Source organism: Anoplopoma fimbria, chromosome 17 (genome assembly GCF_027596085.1).
Source record: "Anoplopoma fimbria isolate UVic2021 breed Golden Eagle Sablefish chromosome 17, Afim_UVic_2022, whole genome shotgun sequence".
In the NCBI taxonomy this organism is placed as follows: Eukaryota; Metazoa; Chordata; class Actinopteri; order Perciformes; family Anoplopomatidae; genus Anoplopoma; species Anoplopoma fimbria.
The window spans coordinates 20,729,543-20,751,244 of NC_072465.1; the positions used below are offsets into that span (position 1 = coordinate 20,729,543).

At 41.1% G+C, this 21,702-nt stretch overlaps 1 protein-coding gene across 4 annotated transcripts in view; it reads left to right on the plus strand.

Moving 5' to 3' along the window:
• Positions 1-21,702, plus strand: part of tox2 (TOX high mobility group box family member 2) — a 105,579-nt gene that overhangs the window by 16,890 nt on the left and 66,987 nt on the right. For 2 of the 4 annotated variants that reach the window (XM_054617614.1, XM_054617617.1), the window contains exon 1: positions 1,123-1,461. The exons of 1 other annotated variant lie outside the window; for it this stretch is intronic. In XM_054617614.1, coding sequence (XP_054473589.1) covers positions 1,369-1,461 — 93 coding nt within the window. In that variant the 5' untranslated portion in view covers positions 1,123-1,368. Of the gene's footprint in view, positions 1-1,122; positions 1,462-1,689; positions 1,741-21,702 lie in introns of those variants that run through there. One more of the 4 variants, XM_054617616.1, reaches the window with a different exon arrangement.

Sequence of the window (21,702 nt, forward strand, 5' to 3'; positions counted from 1 at the left end):
ACTCCACTATGTGTATCTGATGGCTACAGTTACTTGTTTCTTTGCAACTATTTTAAGTTGAAAACATATTTTCAGTTTATAAAAACTGATGGCGTGTTGAGATTAGCAGCAGTATATAGTCAAATTTAAGCAAATTTAGCTCAAACTCGATAGTAAAGTCAGTAATTATATTTCATATGATAATAGAATAAAGATAGACAAGCAAAATACAACCACACAGGGTCATGTTTCTGCAATAAGTGCTTTTACTTTTGATACTTTAAATGCATTTCGCATATACTTTCAAACTTTTACTTAAAGGGCCAGTGTGTAGGATTTAGTGGCATATATAGGTGAGCTTTCAGATTGCAACGAACAGAAGCTTCTCCCATTTGCCAGGCAAGTAGGGGAATTACGGTGACCGATGAGAAAACACAAAACACAAAAATGTAAAAGGCCTTATCTAGATCAGGTGTTTGGTTTGTCCGTTCTGGGCTACTGTAGGAAAGTGACGGCCTTTCCATGAAGATGACCCGCTCTGTATGTAGATATAAACGTCTCATTCTAAGGTAACAAAACCACAATGATTCATTTGTTCGGCTGATTATACACTTTTACAAGTTCCCTTTTTTTTTTTTAAAGGTAGAACTAGAGCCAATTAGAGGTCAGTAGTTTTGTTGTGATCTTGATGACGCTGACAGAGAATGATAAGAGAAAACAAGTTTGACAACAACTTCTGCTCACCTATCTTTCAATCACAATTAAAATGAATTTTGGATAGATTTGGAAGGACTCAATCTAACACCAATCCTCCCAGCCCCCACTGACCCTCCAACCCCACCTGCTCCTCCCCTGACCGACCGGTAGAGGTCGCAGCTTAGCAGTCTCTCTGTGGACGGGAACGCATGGATGTATCCTGAGCGTCTCCAAACCAGGGACGGAGCGCAGCGCGGAGAGAACCCTTCGATAAGAACCCAAGTCTGCACCTTTACCTGCAGCACGGCTCGGCTCGGCTCGGCCCGCTGTCACACAACTTCAGTTTGTATTTGCTTGCGTTTACTGCAGGAGGACAGCTCCCCTCTCTGTCTCTCCCCTCTCTCTCTCTCTCCCGGTGAACTTTATAGGGATGTTATATCAGAGCATCACCGCGCGTAATGCCCACATAGTGCTGGAGAAAGTGTAGGACGGATGTAAAGAGAGAGATACTATTCTTCTTATACTACTTTTTGTTCGGTTTAATACACGAGAAAAGGAAAGTGAGCGAGAGAGAGAGAGAGAGAGAGTGTGTGCAAGAGAGAGAGAGAGAGAGAGAGAGAGAGAGAGAGAGAGAGAAGTCGCTCAGGTTTTTTGGAGCTAAGCTTTCATGCCGTCAGTCTTGCGGACTCTGAGATGGACGTCAGATTTTATCCAGCTCCCCCTTCAAGCGTGGGTTCATGTACGTTACCGACTGACTCCGGTTTGGACTATTACCACTCCAACAAGGTAACGATTGTCTCTTCTTTACCTGCTTTTAGTCGGTCACATTCTCAGCACCCGGTGCACTGGTTACATTATGATTGTTCATATACGATCTATGTAGGAAGACCATTATTGACGAGTGCTGCTCATTTAGTTCCCATCTGGATGAATTAGATTCAAATGAGCTCACTGAACTTTGTGTTTGTTTTTGAACAAAGCAGAAAAGCATACCTGACACCTGTTCTAAACTCGTGCTCCCTTTAATTAGGATTTGCTTTAGGTGTTAATCCTGATGAACTACAGGTACGTTTGTCCTTTGAGGTGAGTTGGAGCGCACTGGAGCTGAATGCTCACAAACTGAATATGTGGCTTTTTTCTCCCCTCTGAATACATGTTAACCAGAAAAAGAAAAAAGAAAAATCCTCACTGTATAATTTAAACCTTGTCCACCAAACAGCGGACAACTCGCTATCTTATCTGCTCCACACAGGTTCCCACATGGGCCAATGCACAATTAGTCCAATAAACAGCTATCAAGATTGGGTTTAAATGTGATAGTGACAACGTGTTTTGGATCGGGGCTATTTGTGATGCTCCGAGGGGTTTATAGTGCAGCTTGTAACTAACCAGTCTGTATTTTTCATGCATCTTATTTTGTATCATTGCTTGATAAAAGTGTTTCCATGAAAGATTATGGAGTCGCATGTTGCGCAGGCTTGGTTAACACCTTTTTGCGCATACATCCAATATCATCAGTACCCACGTAATAACTTTTTAGAATTCATTATTCATTAGCAATCTGCAAATAAATCACCCGCTGTTGTTTGTCGTTTTAAAGGATGAAATATTTGAAGTGATCAGCTTTTGTGTTTGTATCGCCGTGCGTTTTTACGCACGAAATCGTATCCAGTATTTCTGGAACGCCAGACAGTTTTATAGGTAAATTGAAGTGGGAATAGGTGCTGCAAAAATAAATGTCATTTTAAGGAAAGCACCACGAAATCAAGTCAGCACCAATCGTTTCTGGGGAGCTTAATATTTTCAAATTTCCTGAATTATGCAGTTCTTGATATTTTTGCTGTATGTCATGGGTCCTACTGTAAAGAGAACACTTTTCCCCTTCTCCCCTCGTTCCATGTTGTGTTCATGCGTTGCATTATTCATACATATTTTTCATTTGAGGCAAATGAGAATAGTACAAAACTGCCAAATAGTCCAAGACTACCTATCACAAGCAACAAGGCTAGTTTTTTTTTTCTTCACCTGGTTTGGGTAAAACTTGTGTAAACATTTGGCAGAGCTAGAAGAAGGCATTATACCCGCAGCCATTCAAATAGGTTTGCTTGCCTTAGCACCTGGAAGGAAGCCAGCAGGCAGTTAACATTTGCTGATGACAAAGTGAAACATTATAGCACAGTGCAATATTTGAATTGTTAATCTCCGCTGTCCATACACACAGTCACCTGCATGTATACATGAACAACACGAGCAGACACACAATCTCTCACACCCACACTCACTTGCAGAGAGGTTTGGATTACAATACATGAGACTACAGTCATCCCTCAACCCCCTAACCTACTGTAACATCAGCTTCAGCTGTTTCAATCGAACACAAGCCGACCCTAATTCTGAATTTAAGCTTAAATTGTGCCTTTAATAAGCATGTTAATAAAGTGAGCATGGGCAAAATATTCTCACATAGAAAAGGTTGTTCTAATTGTTCTTTCCTTGTGATAATGTCACAACGTTCACGCTTGTGTGTGTTGCCAAGTCTAGTTCACACACAGAGGCATACGCACAGTAGCTGCTGTGGAAGTATATTTAAGATCACAATGAGACCTGGCCCTCCAACCAAGGCCGTGTCTGTGGTCTGGTAGCGTTAACACAATAGGCCGCACTAGTTTTCATGATTCAGCGAGCGTAGAGGTTGTTAGGCCGGTAAGGAGCAGGTTTGGGTTTCAAGGACAGAGTCGTATCACATTGTCATTACTAAAGTAACGGCTGTGACTAAGATGTAAATTGACATGTTATCTGTGCTGTGCTACCGCCACTTCACATAACTGTTGAATAATGATGCAGGAGCTTTATGTGACGTTTTGGCTATACCACATCCTTTATGGCAGTTTTATTTCAGTGGTGGGATGGAGTTACGCCACTGGAGTAGCACTGTGTGAGCAAGTGTTAACTGGAAAGCATGATAAGATGATAAAAAACAAGGTATATTTTTGTTTTTCATTGTCATTATGTAGTTAGTTATAGCTACTGCATGCATGGTTTCAATGTTTTTTGTTAGAATATTTCACAGGAAATTGAAAAGATGATTCTGAGTCATTGATCTTTGCATTAGGAAACAGTTTTTCAGGGTATAAACTGGCTAAAATGCGTCCTAGAAGCTGTTGATTCACTATCGTTTACACTTGAAACTACCATTTATATACATATATAAACTCACTAGTGTGGTTATGCATTACTGAATAGTATTAGATACACTAACCAGGAAGTGAGCATAATACTAAGTGGGACAGTCAATTTATAAAAGCACAGCACTTCCTGTAGTGGTGTAAACTCAAACACATCTATTTCTGACTAACAGGCTTTGTGCGACTGACTTTATGTGTGTGTCTGTGTGTGTGTGTTTGTGTATGCTGGTATTCATTCAATTGTCCACCTGAAGGGCTTCATAATTGAGCAGCGTAAAGAATGTGTAAGCTGAAACTGCTTCGAAGTGATCAGCCACATTCAGACTGATGATTGATTGATGCCTGCCAGGTATACGGATCACACTGACAGGTCACGTCAATACCACAAATCTATGAATGCACTTGACCTTTGAATTTAGGCAATGGTTTGCCTGCAATTACTCATAAAACATCAACAAAATACAGTATGTTAAAATCATAAATGTATGAATCAAAGGGAGTCTGATGTACTTTAGGCTTTAATTCCCCTTTGTTTTCAAACACAAAATGATAAGGAGATTATGTCAGACAAAAATGCCATTGTTTTTTTTACTACATTTCATTGTGAATTCCTCGAAAAAAAAGGAAATGTGCATCCACATTTCAGAACAACGCAAAGAACAAAACATGAGAGGAGCATCGATTTGTGTTTTTGCTATGAACCCCACGGCTCCGTTGCTCTTCTCAACTCCATCCAACTCGCATTGTCCTGCACTTGCACAATCACCGTGAGTCATCTTTACTTTTCGCCCAAGATTTCTCCTAATCTTTTTGAAGCCTCTCTGTATCTTTCCTCACTGAGTGGGAGGCTTGTTTGTTCAGTGTACACTCAGCTGTGTATACCAGCGCTGAAGGCCACTTCTTCGCAAAATGCCTGTTTTAGCGAGAGACTATTTGTCAAATGCATTATGACTTGTGCATACCCGCAGGCAGAATCACTCCGGTGAAATGAAGTTGGATAGATTACTGTAGCTGTTCCACTTTCTCCTCATCCCTCTTCCCTCTAACGGTGCGGTGCCCAAGAGAGAGGCTCTCAAGTAATTATACTGTAGTTATTCTGTAGGTTTATAATCCAATGGTTTGCAGATGTTATTCTTTACATAGTTGCAGTCTGTTCCAAGTTACTGTATGTTATTTATATATGCCACCGAGGCCATTTTTTTCGCTGCAGTGCAGAGCAAACCCTTTATTGATGCACCGTTTGTGCCGTACTCACAGAAGTGATATCTCATTAGAAAGCATTACTGTGTTTGACTGTATGTGTGTGAGTGCAGCGCATACATAATTGCTAATATACCTTCAGGCGAGACGTATGAGACACGTTTAACCAGAAACCCCTGTTTTAAACATTGATCCAGGCTTTCCCACGTTCTACTTTGTTATGCCTCATTGTACATCTTCATATAAGTGCACGTAACAAGCAGCTGACATTCGTCCACCAAAAGAGCAATGAGGCCAGTTTTTTGCAGAGCACGTACCGCCCCTTTTCAAGTGGTCTGTTCCATTTCCACCACTATCCAAATCACTGTATTAGTCATGGGATACTTCAAAGTATGGACAGGCGAAAATATTTTCCATGTTAAATTCTCAGAGTGTTTTTTTTTTTTTTTCTCTCTCTCTCTCTCTCTCTCTCTCTTCAAAACATGACTGTAATAGAAACAGAAAAAAAAGAAATGAGTTATTCCAGCAGTACCTCATTCTGTACACAGAGAAAAGTTAATTACATGGAGGCAAGCATTCTTGGGTCGACAGCGTGGACTTGGGGTTTTTCATTGTGCCCATTCATAACATTCTGCTGACTGGCCAGTCCGAGTTGCAATATCCCAACCGTTCTCATTGGGAAAAATGTTAACCCATGCATGGCTCTAATGCACACCAGAGGGGGAAAACGCAGTCTGCAGCTGCTGGGACTGGGAATACTTAAAGTGGCCAGTTTATTGTTCTAATGCAGTTCCAGGCAGTTAACTCAGAGCAAATAATAGATAACATAAAGCAGTCATGGAATGGACATTATATTTTGTATTTAAAAAAAAAAGAAACCTTAAGTGAAGTAAATTCTTTTTGGTCTAACCACTTCCTGGCTCTACACATAATCAAGTCTTTCTGTCTCGCCCCCTCTCCCCCCTCTGTGCGTCTAACTTCTTCTCTCATTTACCTTCCCAGCAGCAATGTCAAAAGGTTATGGAGGGAAGCCGGATCGCCTGGGGCTGATTGTGTCTTTGAGTTAATGATAAGTAGCTACAGTGTTATTCTCTGGAGCAGTGGGGCTTGGATTGTTTTCTGTGCGCAGACTATTACAGTAGGAGAAAACTGCACTATTTCTGATTTTGCTTTTTTTTATCACTTTTTTAAAGCATGAAAAAGGAAAATATATCACAATGTTGAGTTTATTCTGAATATAATCAGATGGATAAATTGAGGGTAGGTGAGTTGCATACAGATCTTGACCTATATTCTAATCTGTGTATGTTTTGTTCACCTGTGTTACAACATAAGAAAAAACACCCACATTGGCACCGCCACATCAATGATACTGTAGTTTCTATTTTGCAGCTACATAGGATTCCACGGGGTATTTGAGGACAACATTTGAGTATTTACAGAACAGGCGATGAACAAGGATTTACCAACGTGAACTTCAGTTTAACCTACAGGGTAGACAGACACTAAAGGTAACAAAGCCTGAACCAGACTCTGCAGTACTCCGGTTGCTCTGCTCTGTGCTTTATAATCCAGACCAGACATGACTCAGAGCTACTAGAGGTGTTAAGAGGGTCATAAGTCATGTATGGCTGAAAATAGATAGTATAGTTTATCCTGCCTGGTTAGCTACTTAATCACCTAGGTCCATTGAAACAGGCTATTTATGTCGATGATTGATTGTATCAACTCCCAAGGATTCAGTCATGACAGTGCATTTTTTAAAACTCTTCCCAATATACTTTTGGCATACACTAGTGCTATCCAAATCATATCCATGCTTCTATCACATTGCAATCAATCAGCCAGAAAATCACTTTATATATAAGAAGTGACTGGACTGCATTTAGGGTTTAAGACCGATGGCGATAGTTGTCAGGCTTGATGACATGCGTGGCAAACTGTAACACAATGCGAAATGCTGTCAAATCACAAGGTGTCAGAGTAATTCCAATTTTGACGTTGAACGCGGATCCAAAGAGCCAGCTGAACTCGTGCCCCTCATTAAATCACATTAACCCTAATTATCGTCACTGCCCCTTGAAGCCCAAATACTACAGTCGGGCCTGACTCCTGGCTCCTCAGCTGGGTGTCGGGTGTGTGTTTCATCCCCTCGACTTATGTAAAGGAGTCCAATGCGCCGAGGCGTTTTTTAAACTGTCTTCACCTCAGGGTGGCCACTGGTTCCTCAGTAGCAATAGCCTAGCCTGTCTGTCTGCCCCCACCACCCAGTTTCCTTGTGCTGTTTTATATTCAGTTCTTGATTGGTTGGGGGATGGGGTGGTGGAATAGCATTTGAGTGGTTAGCTGGTTTGTGCAGGGAGGGGGAAGTATATTTGGGGCTTGTGTGTGTGTGTGTGTAAGAGAGAAAGAGAGAGAGGTCTGCAGATGGAGAGAAAATAGAGAGAGATTTTAAGGGGTACTTTATTTTTCAGCTCGCCCTTGAGTCTGTAATGTCATTCAACGATGTGGAAACCAAAACGAGCCTTGCCACCAGATGTGTTCCAGTCCAGATAGCGACTTGAAAGACAGACGTTTATTGTTTTAGTGCATTTGGTGTGGTTCAAACCCAAACTGCATGAAATGCTGATTGATGGATTTCACTAATGAATGTGTGTGTGTGTGTGTGTGTGTGTGTGTGTGTGTGTGTGTGTGTGTGAGAGAGAGAGAGAGAGTGTGAGAGAGACATCTGCTCCATGTGATTTATTTAACCATTTCTGTGCTCTGCTCTACGCTCTGCCCGCTGATGAGAAGAGAAACTGAGTTTATTTCACTGTGCTATGGTATCATTTCAAAGCAGATTCATTTTCTATCTATCGGCGCACAAATAGGAAATAATACAAGCCATTCAGTAATGTTTCGCTTTAATATCTACAGAATATGGCCTTGATATTTCTAGAAAGTACGGACTAAAGAAATACTGTGTAACAGGCTTCAATTGAGATAAGTACAGCAAACATACTTAGCAGCCAGACAATAAATCACAAAGATGTCGCGTAGTAGGGCCTGTTTTTTATTATAACAATAAACCAAAGTCAATATTGACTCTCAAACTGCTCTGACCTTCTGTTATGTAACTTTATATCTTTGGTTCACCAAGGGCAACAAAACAAAAAGTATTGTTGATGCTGACATTTAGCATCATCCACATGCATGTGGTTTTGACTGTAGGTCAGGAAGTGCGCAGCTCAGTCGTTTTTGCAACAGTTTCAGCATCCCTGCTGTGAACTGCGTGTCCTTAATTATCCGACACAAACAAGTTTGGTGTTCCTATTGTTTTACGGTTCAGGTACCAGCACCGCAAAGACTTTTTAGATCCGTGAAAAATTCCCAGAGCAAGAAAGCTGATCTTCATTAGGATAATAGTTTAATTTCACTCGTAAACAAATAGACCACAAAGTGATGATTCTAGATGCTGGAGATTATGAGTGCATTTATTGGCCTTGGCAGATTTGTGTTAAGCAGGCTTTGGTACATAAATTAGCGTAATCATTGTATGAGAAAACCATATCAACATTTCACATAAGCACAGACGGAGCTCATCATCTCTGACTTTCACACTCCACAAGGATCTCACAGTTCACCCAACAATTTGTTTTTTCATTTTGTCTCTCTGGGAAAAGTGTGTTACAGCCTATGTTTTGGTAATTTGATATTTTCTTTCCCAGTAAAAGCTCTACGAGAAATGGTATGAGACTGCCGTTTAGTCTATTAGCAGGAAATGAAACACTAAGGAGAGGAAGAGGTGAAGGAGAGGGGGGTGAGGGAGATTTTGGGGCATGTAGACAGATCAGAGCGGGGAAGTTTTGACAGGTTGTGGACTTGAAAGATACAATCTACCTCGGATATCACAGGATTGGAAGGGACAGTGTTTCTATCAACCTTAAGTAAATCAGTGATGGAAACCCTGTAGACTCAATCCTTGCTGTAAAGAAGGTTTGCTGTGTAAAACGGCAGACCAACAGCTGATCCAGGTACAGGATATAGCTTTTTTTATTATATTAAAAGCTCAGGGAATGTGCCTGTCAGAGTTGAACCATTGCATGCAGCTTATTTGTTGGCATTTCAATCCCCTGGCTCCACTCCTGATCGGCGTTTCCTTCGAGAATTTCGTCTCCAAGGTGGCGTGATCCATAGGATAAATGTATAAAAACACAGATAAACATAGTGTCGGCGCTGTCGAAGAATGCAGCTGTCGGGTGTATTAAGAGGGGTTCGCAACATGGGCAAACATGAACAGTTGTCTTAGCTTCCTGAGGCATGTCCTGTGCAAATAGAACTGGAGATGGCTGGTTCAGGCCTACACTGAGAGACCACGGACCCACTGAGTACACACTCTCAGAGACATGCACTCTCTCACAGGTAGACACACACACACTCACACACAATCGTACATGCAAATGCAGGCATGTCTGCACTCGCATAGCATAAATAAACACGAGCTAAAACGCGCGAACGCACGGACCGCAGAAATGCTGTCCTGCAACAGCCCGCTGCTGGAGTGATAACTTACCTTCATAGTGTGAATGTTTTTGTATTTACAGTTCAACACATTTCAGTAAACTGTGAGTGTGATTACATGCACAATCGTTGAAAGATCTCTGGTTGTGTCATGTGTTTTACTTAGATTGATTAGAGAGGAAATTAGGCTTTGTTTCTTAGACTTTTTTTGGTTTCACAACATCTCCTTGCTTCCTTCTCTAACTGTGCCGTTGCAGGGTGACCTTATTATTGATGGAGCCCTATCAATCGTTGACATTGAAAATAAACCCTCAATAAAGTAAAGACTTTTGAAACTAGTGCCTCCTGTGATGTGTTTAATGTCAATATATCATGTTTGAGTTACTTCAGGATAGCACAGGAAGTTAGTTAGCTGGTTAGCCACCAAGGATTGATCCCTCTGCCGTTTGTGTCTGTGTGCCACTCTGAGCCAAGTGTGTGTGTGTGTGTGTGTGTGTGTGTGTGTGTGTGTGTGTGTGTGTGTGTGTGTGTGTGTGTGTGTGTGTGTGTGTGTGTGTGTGTGTGTGTGTGTGTGTGTGTGTGTGTGACTCCCCTCCCTATCACTACAAACCCACAGTCCCCCCAGGCCCCATTTTTGCCTCAGTCTAGCAAACCACCTCTGGCACTTTTGGGCTTTGTTCATAATATTTTCATTGTAGCTTTGCTTTACTTTCCAGGAATTCCATTCGCTGTGTGTTGATAGTCAGTTTTTGCTAAACCAAGATAACAGCATCAAAAAAAAGCACCTAATCTTACAGAAGAACTGCACCCTGTACATGAATGCAGATGTAATTGCATTTCTTTTCTTCTTTGATTATCAGTGCCGAATCTGTTTGCTTCTACTTCTGAAGACATGCAGAGTAATGCTTCAGTAATATGTATATAGGAGGTTGGTGTTACATTTAAATTTAGATTTTTTAAGAATTTGGTCTCTTATACCCTCTGTTTATTGATTATGGATCAACACCAGAAGATTCAGGTTGATAGTATGTTTATCGGTGTGTGATGTGTTGGTGCAGCTGAACGCGAGTGTGTTCACAGTGCAAACACAGCATTGCTGGCACTCCTGGTTTCACTTAATCTTTGACACAAAGGCACTGGCATGTGGCTGGGCTCTCAGACAGATTCAGCGACAGAGAGAGAGAAAGAGAGAGAGAGAGAGAGAGAGAAAAAGTCAGAGCTATGGGTATGTGTACATAAATAGCGGGATAATTGCTTAAAAGATCTCACATTAAAGCATTTAAATTTCTTCATTTTTTTTCAGGAATATTACCTTTTTGGGGAATTTCTGTAGACCTTGAACATCACAGTCAGTTATTAGGATTTCCTGAAGCAAATACTATGCCTGGTACTTTGGTCAGCTCAGTACCTTATTCTGTATTGTAGTATACGCAGAAGTCCACATTACTGCCAATCTTGATGGATGATTTATTTGCCTGACATCCCATAATTACCCACCGGGTAAATGGGAGGACGTCTCTGAGATTATAGTTTGTCTCTGCAGTAAAAAAAAAAAAAAAAAAAGCCTGAGACACCTTAAATGATTTGGCAGTAAGCTCTTTTAAATTATCTTTGATGTTTCTTCAAGCAATGAAAAAATTATAAAAACATGTATTCATAATCTCTGTAATGATGCGAATGGTGAAGTGAACGTTTTAAAATGGAAAACGTTTATTTATTTCCAAATTGTTGTGTTATCCAGAGTTGCGCTCTTAATTACCGCTTTGTTTGTACTTAAATGTTACCTCTTGGCACTGAAGACAGTTGTTTGGAAAGTTTAAAATCTTTCAGATGAAGAAACATTGCATTCAGATAAGTTTCAAATGACTATTTTCATATCAAAATAATTGTTTTTTGGACATGGCTCGAGGCTAGGAGAATGATTCCAAAATGAAAAGCGGTGACCTCTCATCAGACTTTGACAGGATTCTGCTGACACCAGTCATGGGTATTCACCAGCTTCTTGGCAGGAAGAAGGCGTTCGTTCTTTCTAGATACACAACACCTAATATTCTTTTAATTGACTTCAGAGAAACTGTATCAAGATGTGCTGATGAAGTTACAAATTGGCTAAAGCTGCTCATTCCGAGAGCCAGATCACTCCGTTCCTTTTGGTTTGGTTTGTTGTACTTTCTGCCGCGCTGCATAATGACGAGGGTGGAAGAGTGGAAGATTTCAATTACTCTGAGAAAGTCAAGGAGGTTGTTGAAGTTTGAGAAATACAACACGGGTTGGTTGCTATGTGGAGATTGCACCCATTTGGAATGCAATTAAGTTGGTTTGGCTGCTTGCCAGTGAAAAAAATATATTCCTTTTTTTTTCTCATCTCAAATGAAAATGTATAGAGTGTTTTGCTGAAAAATACCTGGAGGGAACAGTAGGCTGTTGAATATTTGTAATACAGCTTGCACTGTGCAGTTGAAATGGGTTTTGAGATGAGTTATCCATTGTGTTTCCCCTTTGACATTTCAAAGGTATGCAGTTTTTGAACCATGGATTTACTGTAATCTATATTTTTTTCCTATTATTGATGTGTGGTTGAGTTATGAACTGTAAATTGGCTTCCCTGCCATTTCACTGGCTGTGCCATATCAGAAACCATGAGGCCGTGATGCAAAAACAGACTTTGTAATAATGTTCATATACAGTCACATGTAAACACCAGTTGTTGGTCCCAGTCTACATATGAAACTGTACAAGACCGCTGTTTACCATATAGAGTGTGTGAATCTTTCAGCAGCTCCTCAGTAGCATATGTAACCAATCCATACTAAGACATGTTACAGACTTTACCAGCTGTTCTAATTTGAAAGTAATTAGAAGGCGTAAATACTGAGGCTGCTGCAGAGAGTATAGACAAAGGTCTAATTCTGCAGTGGTAATTGTATGTCTGCAAATGTTCTCACTATACTTTTAACATTTTTGTGTATGGTTCATTTTTAGTTTACACTAGACAATTTTTTTCTTAGATTGTTGAACCTGTCGAAAGGAGTTATTTGTAACATTTTGCTCGCCTAAAAATGTTTTATTAAGTGTTCATTATAATTAGCTCCACCCTCTCGTGTTAATTCTTGGTGCAAAACGGCAAGATGGTGACGGACAAAAATCAAGATGGCAATGGTCAAAATGCTGAACTCAAGGTTTCAAACAGCAGTCCACAAAACAATGGGTGATGTCACGGTAAATACATCCACTTATTATATACAGTCCATGTAACAGACTGAAAAAAATGTTTGCATGGTAACACAGAAATTATTATTATTATTATTATCCAGAATGACTAATAGATGAAAAGATAGTGTAAGGAACACCGACTATTTTATCACTTCCTTCCTTTTAACAGTAATTGACGTTTGAGGTTGTTTTGGCACTCACAAAGTACAAAGTGATCTTCCTCTTCTTGGAATGACCTGAGAGCAATACGAACCACAAAAAAAGAAAAACAAGTGCTTTCAGATTTGTGTTAGAGATTTTTGGAAACTGTACAGTTTGCATTTATGAGAACTTTCAGGGTTTCATTTCCAGCATTAAGGCCGAATAATAACATCAATTTCTTACCAGTCACAACAGTGTGAAAACGCCCCAATGGTTGTATTATGTGAAAAATAGAGAGGAGAGAGAAAGAGGAACCAACAAATTCAGAACCATGTGAGCTGTTAGGTTGTTGTGAAGTATAAAAAAAAAAACTAAAAAAAAACAGCTGCCTCTGATCCACTGTTGCCTGATCTGCAAATGGATCGAGCTGCCCAGCCGAGGAGCTCTTACAAAATCAGCTTGGCATGGCGTTATAATAGCTTTTCCTTGTACGCGTCCTGTCAAATCAACTTAGCCTCTCCGGGTGCTATTTTAGTGTTAGTCACACAGTGGATGGAGGAAACTACAAGTCCTGTGTGTCGCCTCTTGTCCCCAGAGAGCACAGGGAAATGTACTTGTATGTCCAACACTGTAATGCTTTCATTACACCATGACACTTTTGGGGAGTGTACTTTGAAACCAGATCCCTGGAGCGTGGGACCGAGGTGTTGAGATGATGAGCTAATTAGCGGGGTCTACCGCTACCTTGCTAATGGCTGTTTGCGGGTCTGCGGGTGCTGCAGCATGCTTGATTTTTAGGCAGAGGCTTAATCCAACATGCAGACGACAAAGCCTGCTAAGTGAATCAAAAAGCTGCGTATCAGTGGAAACAAGGCTCCTCAGTCTCCTCAATGGAACTGCAAAGATAGAGCGAACGGGCACAGACGCATGCCAATACACCTTCAGGGCATTGATTGTGAGCCATAATGCTTTCATGTGCCTCTCCTGCCTATGTCGAATATAAAGTCGTATCTCAATAAGGCGTAGGATTTTTTTTTTATGTTGTCTTGTGTGTGTGTGTGTGTGTGTGTGTGTGAGCCTTGCCAGATACTTTGATGTGAAAAGATGTGAGGAAATGTGCGCGTGTGTGAGAACCCAGACTTGGGGATACTCTGTTGAGCTGTAAAATTATGCAGGGTTCTACTATTATAGCCCTGTACATGTGCAAGGAACTAGAAAACAATCATCCGACAGAGAGGAAGAGAAGATGGAGAGCTGGAACTTTATCAGACAGAGAAAGAGGCCTGATAAGCAATTCTGCAAACTTACAGAAAACAAAAGAAGTGGATAGATGTACGTGCGCACCACACGTTAGCATCGACACGTCCTCTTTCCCAGGCGTGCATGTGCTGACGGGACACTAGTCAGCCCTCACTTTCATTTGTGCTCATGCACCTGCCCACACTCACTGTTCTTCTTATTACGGCAGAGTGAACGCAGTCCAACATCAAACATCGGTGTTCCTACCACAGTGTGATCACACGGTAAATTTCGACAAGTTCCCACAACTTAACGTGCGGTCCAAAGTCAACCAATTAACTGTTGAGGGTTGAGTCATGGTTAGGTTTAGGCACAATTCTAGGCAACAGTTCTGATTGATAGTTTAAGTCACATATCAAGCGAAATGTATCGAATACTCACTGGTTTCAGCTTCTCAAATAAGGAAACTGGCTTATTTTCTGAGCTTTATATCACTTTTAATTGCATATCTTTGTGTTTTGGACTGTTGGTTGGAAAAAACAAGCTATTAAGTGTTTTTTTAACTGTTCAACTAATCAACAGATTAATTGATAGCAATAAATGATAACAAAAGTCGTAAAAGAAACCAATGGCCTATCGGTCAGAGACAAGATTCAAACCATACACCCTTCTTGTCCTACTCTCTTACTTTTCATGTGAAACCAAACAATATTTTTAAGTTTTGCACTAATTGTAATTAGGGGCCATTTTTAAACAGCTCAGTCAGATGAATTTCTAAAGAGGACCAACATCTAAGAAAGTATTGTTGTTTGCACCAAAAAGGTGTCTCTTGGAGAGTGAAGCAGAGTTGCAGAAAATGAAGATACGAGTTAATCCATGAACCAGTGCCTGACCTTTCAGCAACACATCCAGCTTCTCTCACATTACAATAACATCTCAGCTTTTCTCTTCACTTTAAAAGAGACCACGCTCTTTCAGCTGGGTCAGGACTGTGCGTCAGCTTCTTGTGTTACTGCACGCATCTTGACAGCCCTTTACAATTAAATTAGATTCTGCTGTAGTCATTCAGGCTTGTTTAGTGTATTTTGGCAACTACCATTGCTAAGCCGCACAAACAAACCCAGGCAACAAAGCAGCACGAGGGGTAAGCAGGTTTCGCGTACGACACCGAGGTGACGGATGAGCTAATTGGGGATTAACAGTTAATAACTGAAAGAGGTGAGACAAGTGCTGAGCCCCTCTCTGTGCCAAAGTCGGCGGTGATATTTCTTTATTCCTGGTTCTGTTCACCCTTGTTTCTCACCTGCCAAGCTGTTATTTCTGTCTCCCTGGATTCTCATCCTCTCTGTCTCACTCTGTTGGATTTCTCCTTTCTCTTACTCTCTTTTTAGTCTCTCTCCCTCTCTCGTTCTCTCTCGGGCTGATTCTCATCAGCCTGTATTAGTTGCAAATGCAGAACTAAGTGGCTGTGACAACATTCTCAGATGCTCCAGCTGCCACAGATTTATTGAGTTATTAAAGTAATGTACTGTGATTAAAAATGCTAATTTTCCCTAAATCGTACGCCAGCGTACATCGTTTTTCAGAAGCTGATTTAATTACATGGAAAATGAAACAAGGGCCGATGATTCAATCTTTGGAGCCAATTGCCTCTCCTACCCGAAAATGAATTACCTCATGATACAGAATTATTGTTTGGGCAACAGAAAGTGAAATGACAGTGGGATTCTTTTAGATTGAATAATCAGAGCATTTGCTTTTGCATTGTTCCAGCTGTGGTGTTCACAAGTGCTTACATTTTAACCATATATTAGATTAGCTTGTATTTTATTTATATGTCATCTCAGCAATCTTACCTCTGGCCTTGAATTGAGTGCACAAAACACAGAATCTTTAAATCTTGCTGCTAAAGTAAAGCCAAAATAAATGTGTAGGATGTGGTTTTACATTTATAGCATGGTTTTTAAATAAAGAGAGAAAAAAGTTTCCCATTCCAATATTATTATGATTTGTGTCCTCGTCTATTCGGAATAATTTCCTTTCCCCTGGGGGATTTTTGTCAGTGTGCTTTCCTTGGCTCATTTTGGCCTCTCATTATGCATTCATGTATTCGTTTATATAATGCGCAACACTGCGGCTTCATTGGACAAATCTCAGTCGTTTTGGACAGCATTGTGTATGATACATGAATGTTAACATTTCTTCTCTTTGAATTTCTCTTTACTTCTACTTCAAGCAGTCAGTTTCTCCAGCTACCTTTATTTTTCAGTATATGCAAGGCCCCTTTTGAACATCACTTGGACTGAATCAGCTCCTGAAAAAGTCATACTCATTTAAATAATGAGATAGAACTTTTTTTCCCCTTGATCACTTGATCTTTGCAGGGCACTTCTGCTGAGCAGCAGATAGCGCCGTTATTCGGGCCCTCTAAAATCTCAGCAAGATCACCAGAACAGCTTCAGATACTGTTTGGATCCTTTCCAGATTTCCCAGTGTACTGTAACAGATCCTCGCCACTTCACAGCCCCACCTCCTGAATATGTCCTATAGGTGAGCGTGTGAAATATCCGTGACCATGTCAGATGTTTTTTTTTCCTCTCTTGTAAGGATTGACTCATATGCGGCGAGTACAGCGGCGAGTGAGCGGCTCCGGCCCTCCAGATGTCCTAGACATAACAGAGGCTTGTCAGCTCTGGGCCTGGGCTCTAAATGGGTCACTCTCCTTGATATCACACAGCTCCTTCACAATGACCCCACTGTTCTCCTGATATTACAGCGCACCAGGTGGCTCACTATGAAAGTCATGGCCGGACAAATGTGGACAGCGTGTGTTTGTGAGTAGTCAGGAAATGCACACATGTGAATGCAGAGCTGTTTGTTTGAGGTATAGAAATGCTTTTAGTACACACCACTGCCCAACACCCCAGAGCTTATAGAAAAAAAATCACTGTTCTGAAAAAAAAATGTATTGGATTTTTCACTCACTTTATGATTTCTGGCATCTTGTGACAAAACCCTTTGATATGGGGAAAATGCATTTTTCATTGATCTGCTATTCACCTCCTCCGTGGCAGTTTATATGCATGGCTGTATGTAACGTTACATGCTAGGGAGCTCTGCAGAGAGGAGTAGGAGGGTAGTAACAAAAAAAGAAAGAAAAAAAAAAAGAGAGGGAGAGGGGGTGGGTGGATGGCAGTTCAGTGATTTATGATTTATGGTTTGATTACAGTCTTTCCATCCTGCTGAAGACCGGTTGTATTTGCCTGCATCACGTGAACTTTTTCTCACATGGCCTAGTGGTGCAGCAAGCTCCAGCTCGTTCTGCTCCTCGTCAAAACTAAGCATGCATCTGCGCATACACACGGCAGTAGGATGGCATTCAGGCACACACACACACACACACACACACACACACACACACACACACACACACACACACACACACACACACACACACACACACACACACACACACACACACACACACATATACAGACACATATACAGACACACTTGCGCACTGATTGAGAGATAAAATGGAGAATGGCTCTTTTTTAGTCAGCTGAGCAGTCTTTCCTCCAGCAGCCTGGCAACCATTCAATACCATTTACCTCCTACTGGGAAATAATATTGATATTCACAATGTACCCAGTAAAGGAAAAAAATAAAAAAAGGACTAGCACAGGTGTCTACTGCCTTTGTTCACAATATCCCACTTATCAGAACATTTTGCAGTCCATTTATTATTACAAATATGAATGAAAAGAAAACCTTTCTTTATTTGGAATGTCAATGCCACCGTTTTGTAAGAAAAGTAGCCATGAAAATGTAGACAATGGAGCTTGTTTTTCACTTGTAGCTGGCTGGATGGTCTCTGCTGAGAGCTGCATACTTTTAATGGTCTATGAGTGATCAGACCTTGGCGAGGAAGACACACAGTAACGAAGCGTGTTCTCTTTATTTGTCATTATAATTTTTTTCCCACCAACATCGATCCACCTGCATTTACACCAAGTAGGTCTATGAATACTATGCAAGCTGCAGTGAAAGAGCCAGTCACTGATATCATATCCTCCCAGGCTTTCATTAAACTGCCATTCATTCTCCTCCTCAGGCCTCCTTAGGCCTCTTGCTCTGAATTCTATGACTGCACTTTCTGTACCACGGGATCCCGAGCCTTGTGAGTGAAGTAGTACATTTAAGTTAAACTCGTCAATCTGGCTGGTCGTAAAATTGCTGCAGTAAAGTTTAGAACCATAAAATCGAGATCTTGATTTACAGCTCTGACAGGACGGTTCCAGCTGTCACAATACAATATTGTAGCTTTGAAAAGTTGAGAGTATTTTAAGAGTTGCTTCTAAAAGGCTAAACCTAGTTAAGTATAAACCAGTAATTAGTTTGTTGGGTACTTACTTACTCAAAATTATAATTACCAAAAAAAGGACAATGAGGTATTTGTGTATTTGTTTTTTAACAATGGCATCCTTTTTTCTCCAGAGGGTGTACATTTGTTGGTTCGACATTGTTGGCACTTATTATTTTTTGGGTTCAATATGTGTCAATCGGCACGAAATATAATTTGTAATATCACTTACATTCTTACGCCCACACAAGCAGTTAACCAGCCGGGGCCAACATTAGCAGTTGCTAAGCACCATTTGTAATAGTCTCATTCCTACTAACTTAATTTGCAGAGGTGACGCCGGGGCAACCTTTTCTGTAGTATATTGATGCTGAAGGCTCGACGTGGATAACTCAGAGGTTGTTTCCACTGATAAGTCCAAAATGGCTTTATCCTCATGTATAAAATATTTACAATACTTGCAGTACCATAACGGTATATTTTCTCGTACTCAAAAAGTGTGAGCAATTGAGAACTCAGTTTGTCTTTCATTTTAATCTTTTTCTGTTGAACGAATAAAGAAAGAGTGCCATCTATGCTGTATATTCTTTTCATTTTGGAGCCTGAAACACCAAACTGCTTATGGTTTTGTGGATGAGTCAATATACACTCCAGTCATTTAACCCGACAGCGAAGCACAGAATAGACCTGATAGTTTCTGGCAGCACTCACAAACATCTCAAATTATCACCTTTTGAAAGCTGACGTTAAAAACCTGTGAACATCAAAAAAGAAAAAGAAAAAAAAGGCCAACCAAAATGATGGGTGAGCTCGCAGCGGCTCCGACATCGGCCGGTACATTTGAATATGAACGGATCCGACTGAAAGGTTATGACCCATAAAGAGGGGGAACGATTTGAGCGAAGCATGCAGTGGGGAGAAATGTCAGAGTGAGAATGGCAGGAAATATGTTAGTGACAAGGAAAAAGCTGCCCCTGGTATTCTAGAGCCGATGAGTAAAAATAGGGCATTGGGCAAGAAGGCAGGAAACCAGCAGAGCGAGGCCTCTAGTAGGAATTTCTTCTGGGGAGGAGAGATAAGGGACTTAACTCCCTCCTGTCTGGGCAGCCGACTTTAACATGCGACATGTGATCACTGATCACTTATGTAGAGATGGACAGAGGACGAGGAGATTGAAGAATTGAATAAATGATTCGAGCGCTGACTGATGTGTGTGTGCACTGCTGTGCGTCTTAGTGTGTGCACTTCTGGGTGCTCTCTGTTGATCTGTCACTTATTGAGCATTGACAGGACTTTTTAATTAGGTCAAGACTGTGATGGAAACTAAAGTAAACACACACACACACACACACACACACACACACACACACACACACACACACACACACACACACACACACACACACACACACACACACACAAGGACTCTCTCACACAAACACACATTGAGGTAATGGCTAAGGAGTGGAAAGTACCGTGTGTGTGTGTGTGAGGTTCCTCAGGTTGAAGAGTGGAAGTTAGACAATAAACAGTGGCCTTATCAGACTCTGGGCAGAGCTTCCAACCTGAGAGCCCAACATATCACTCTGATAATTAGAAACAAATATGACCTCTACACACTTGCCTCAGCCCACTCACACTCATGAATAAACAATTTTGATAAAAAGAAAGGGCCCCCAGTGGAAAATTTGTCTCTGTGTTAAGATTTTAGACTCTCGTTTTGCAAAATCACACTCATTTGATTTGTCCGCAGTTACGTGACCTCACCAAGACAAGATTTATCGGGATTTTTACAAATCAAATATTCCGGCCTGGCTGAATGTGGGGTTGATGCCCTAGATGAAGCGAGACAACGAGATGATTATAGAAACCGTCGATTACAGTAATTTGTACACAGTGTGGAAGTTGAGGAACTCATAGGGCGTTCACTGACAGCTACACAGTTGACAGTCTGAGTGACCACTTCTTATGAACCGTGGGTGGTACAGTAGTTCCCGATGTTGATCTCAAAGTCAGAACTTGCCAAACATCAACTCAGGAGACTAAAAATAGTGCACAACAGCCAACAATAGAGGTCCATGGCATTCATTAATTGTTTTTTAAGTATTTTATTCCTGTTGTGAGAGTAAAAAAAAGAAACGCTTGATCCTAATGATCATATTTTCATCATTTGTTTTTGCTATTAGTAAGTGGAAAATGTTCCTTGACCCACTAGCTACAGAGCTGCCAGCTAGCTGTTAGCCTAGCTTGACTGACTTTTGGTTGTTGATGCATTTTGTAAAAAGAAGCTACTTTGAAATAAAAGAGAAACCTCTGGATCATTCCTGTCTCAGCTGTGCTGCTGGGATTAATACAAAAGTGTGAGGGTAAAGATCAGCGTATAATTTAGGATTTGGGGGGATACTGGATTTCTGCAGCACTGTGACAGAATAGTAGCACTGTATAAAACATGCTCTGTGATAATTAGAGTTGAAAGACAGAAGTGCTTCCATTGACAAGAGGAACAGTGTTACATAAGCGTCCTTATGTCCTTTGTTGTGTCCAGTTGCTGTCATATCGAGGACACAGCCTTCCCTCCAGCTATAGTGCTGTATGAGACAATAACCTAAATACCTGTCGGATTCCTCGCTTTCTTTCTCCCCGTGCTTCTTTACCTCTATCTCTCTTTGTGATCCCATTTCATCCCCACATTTTCCTCTCTCTCTCTCCTCCTCTTCCTCATGCACCCCCTGTTACCCACACTCCCTCATGGTCACTCTCTTAAGTGATTGCTACATTTCATCTCATGGTAAATCTGCCGTCAGCCCGGTGAGCTATCATTATGCAAATGATGGGCAATTCAATTTCAGTTGGTCGGAGGGGGGATTTCTAATTAGGGTGAGGCACAGCACTCAAGATGGAGAGAAAGATGTAAAGGCCTAGAGAGAGAGGAAGGCAGAGAGAGGTGCTGGAAATGGATAACAGAGGTAAAGACAGAGGTAGAAGACGAAGGCTGGAAGAGAGAGAGGGCCTGGTAGACGAGTATCCATCCACGAAATCAACATCTGCATCACGATTATTTCCTTCAGTTGGCTGCGAGTCTCCTGCCTCCTGCTTTTCCCTTATCCAGTTAATTTTAATGAAGTAGTGGCTGAGCTTTCCTAGAAAAGGATCCATAGCACATGCATAAACATGCAAAAACTATGT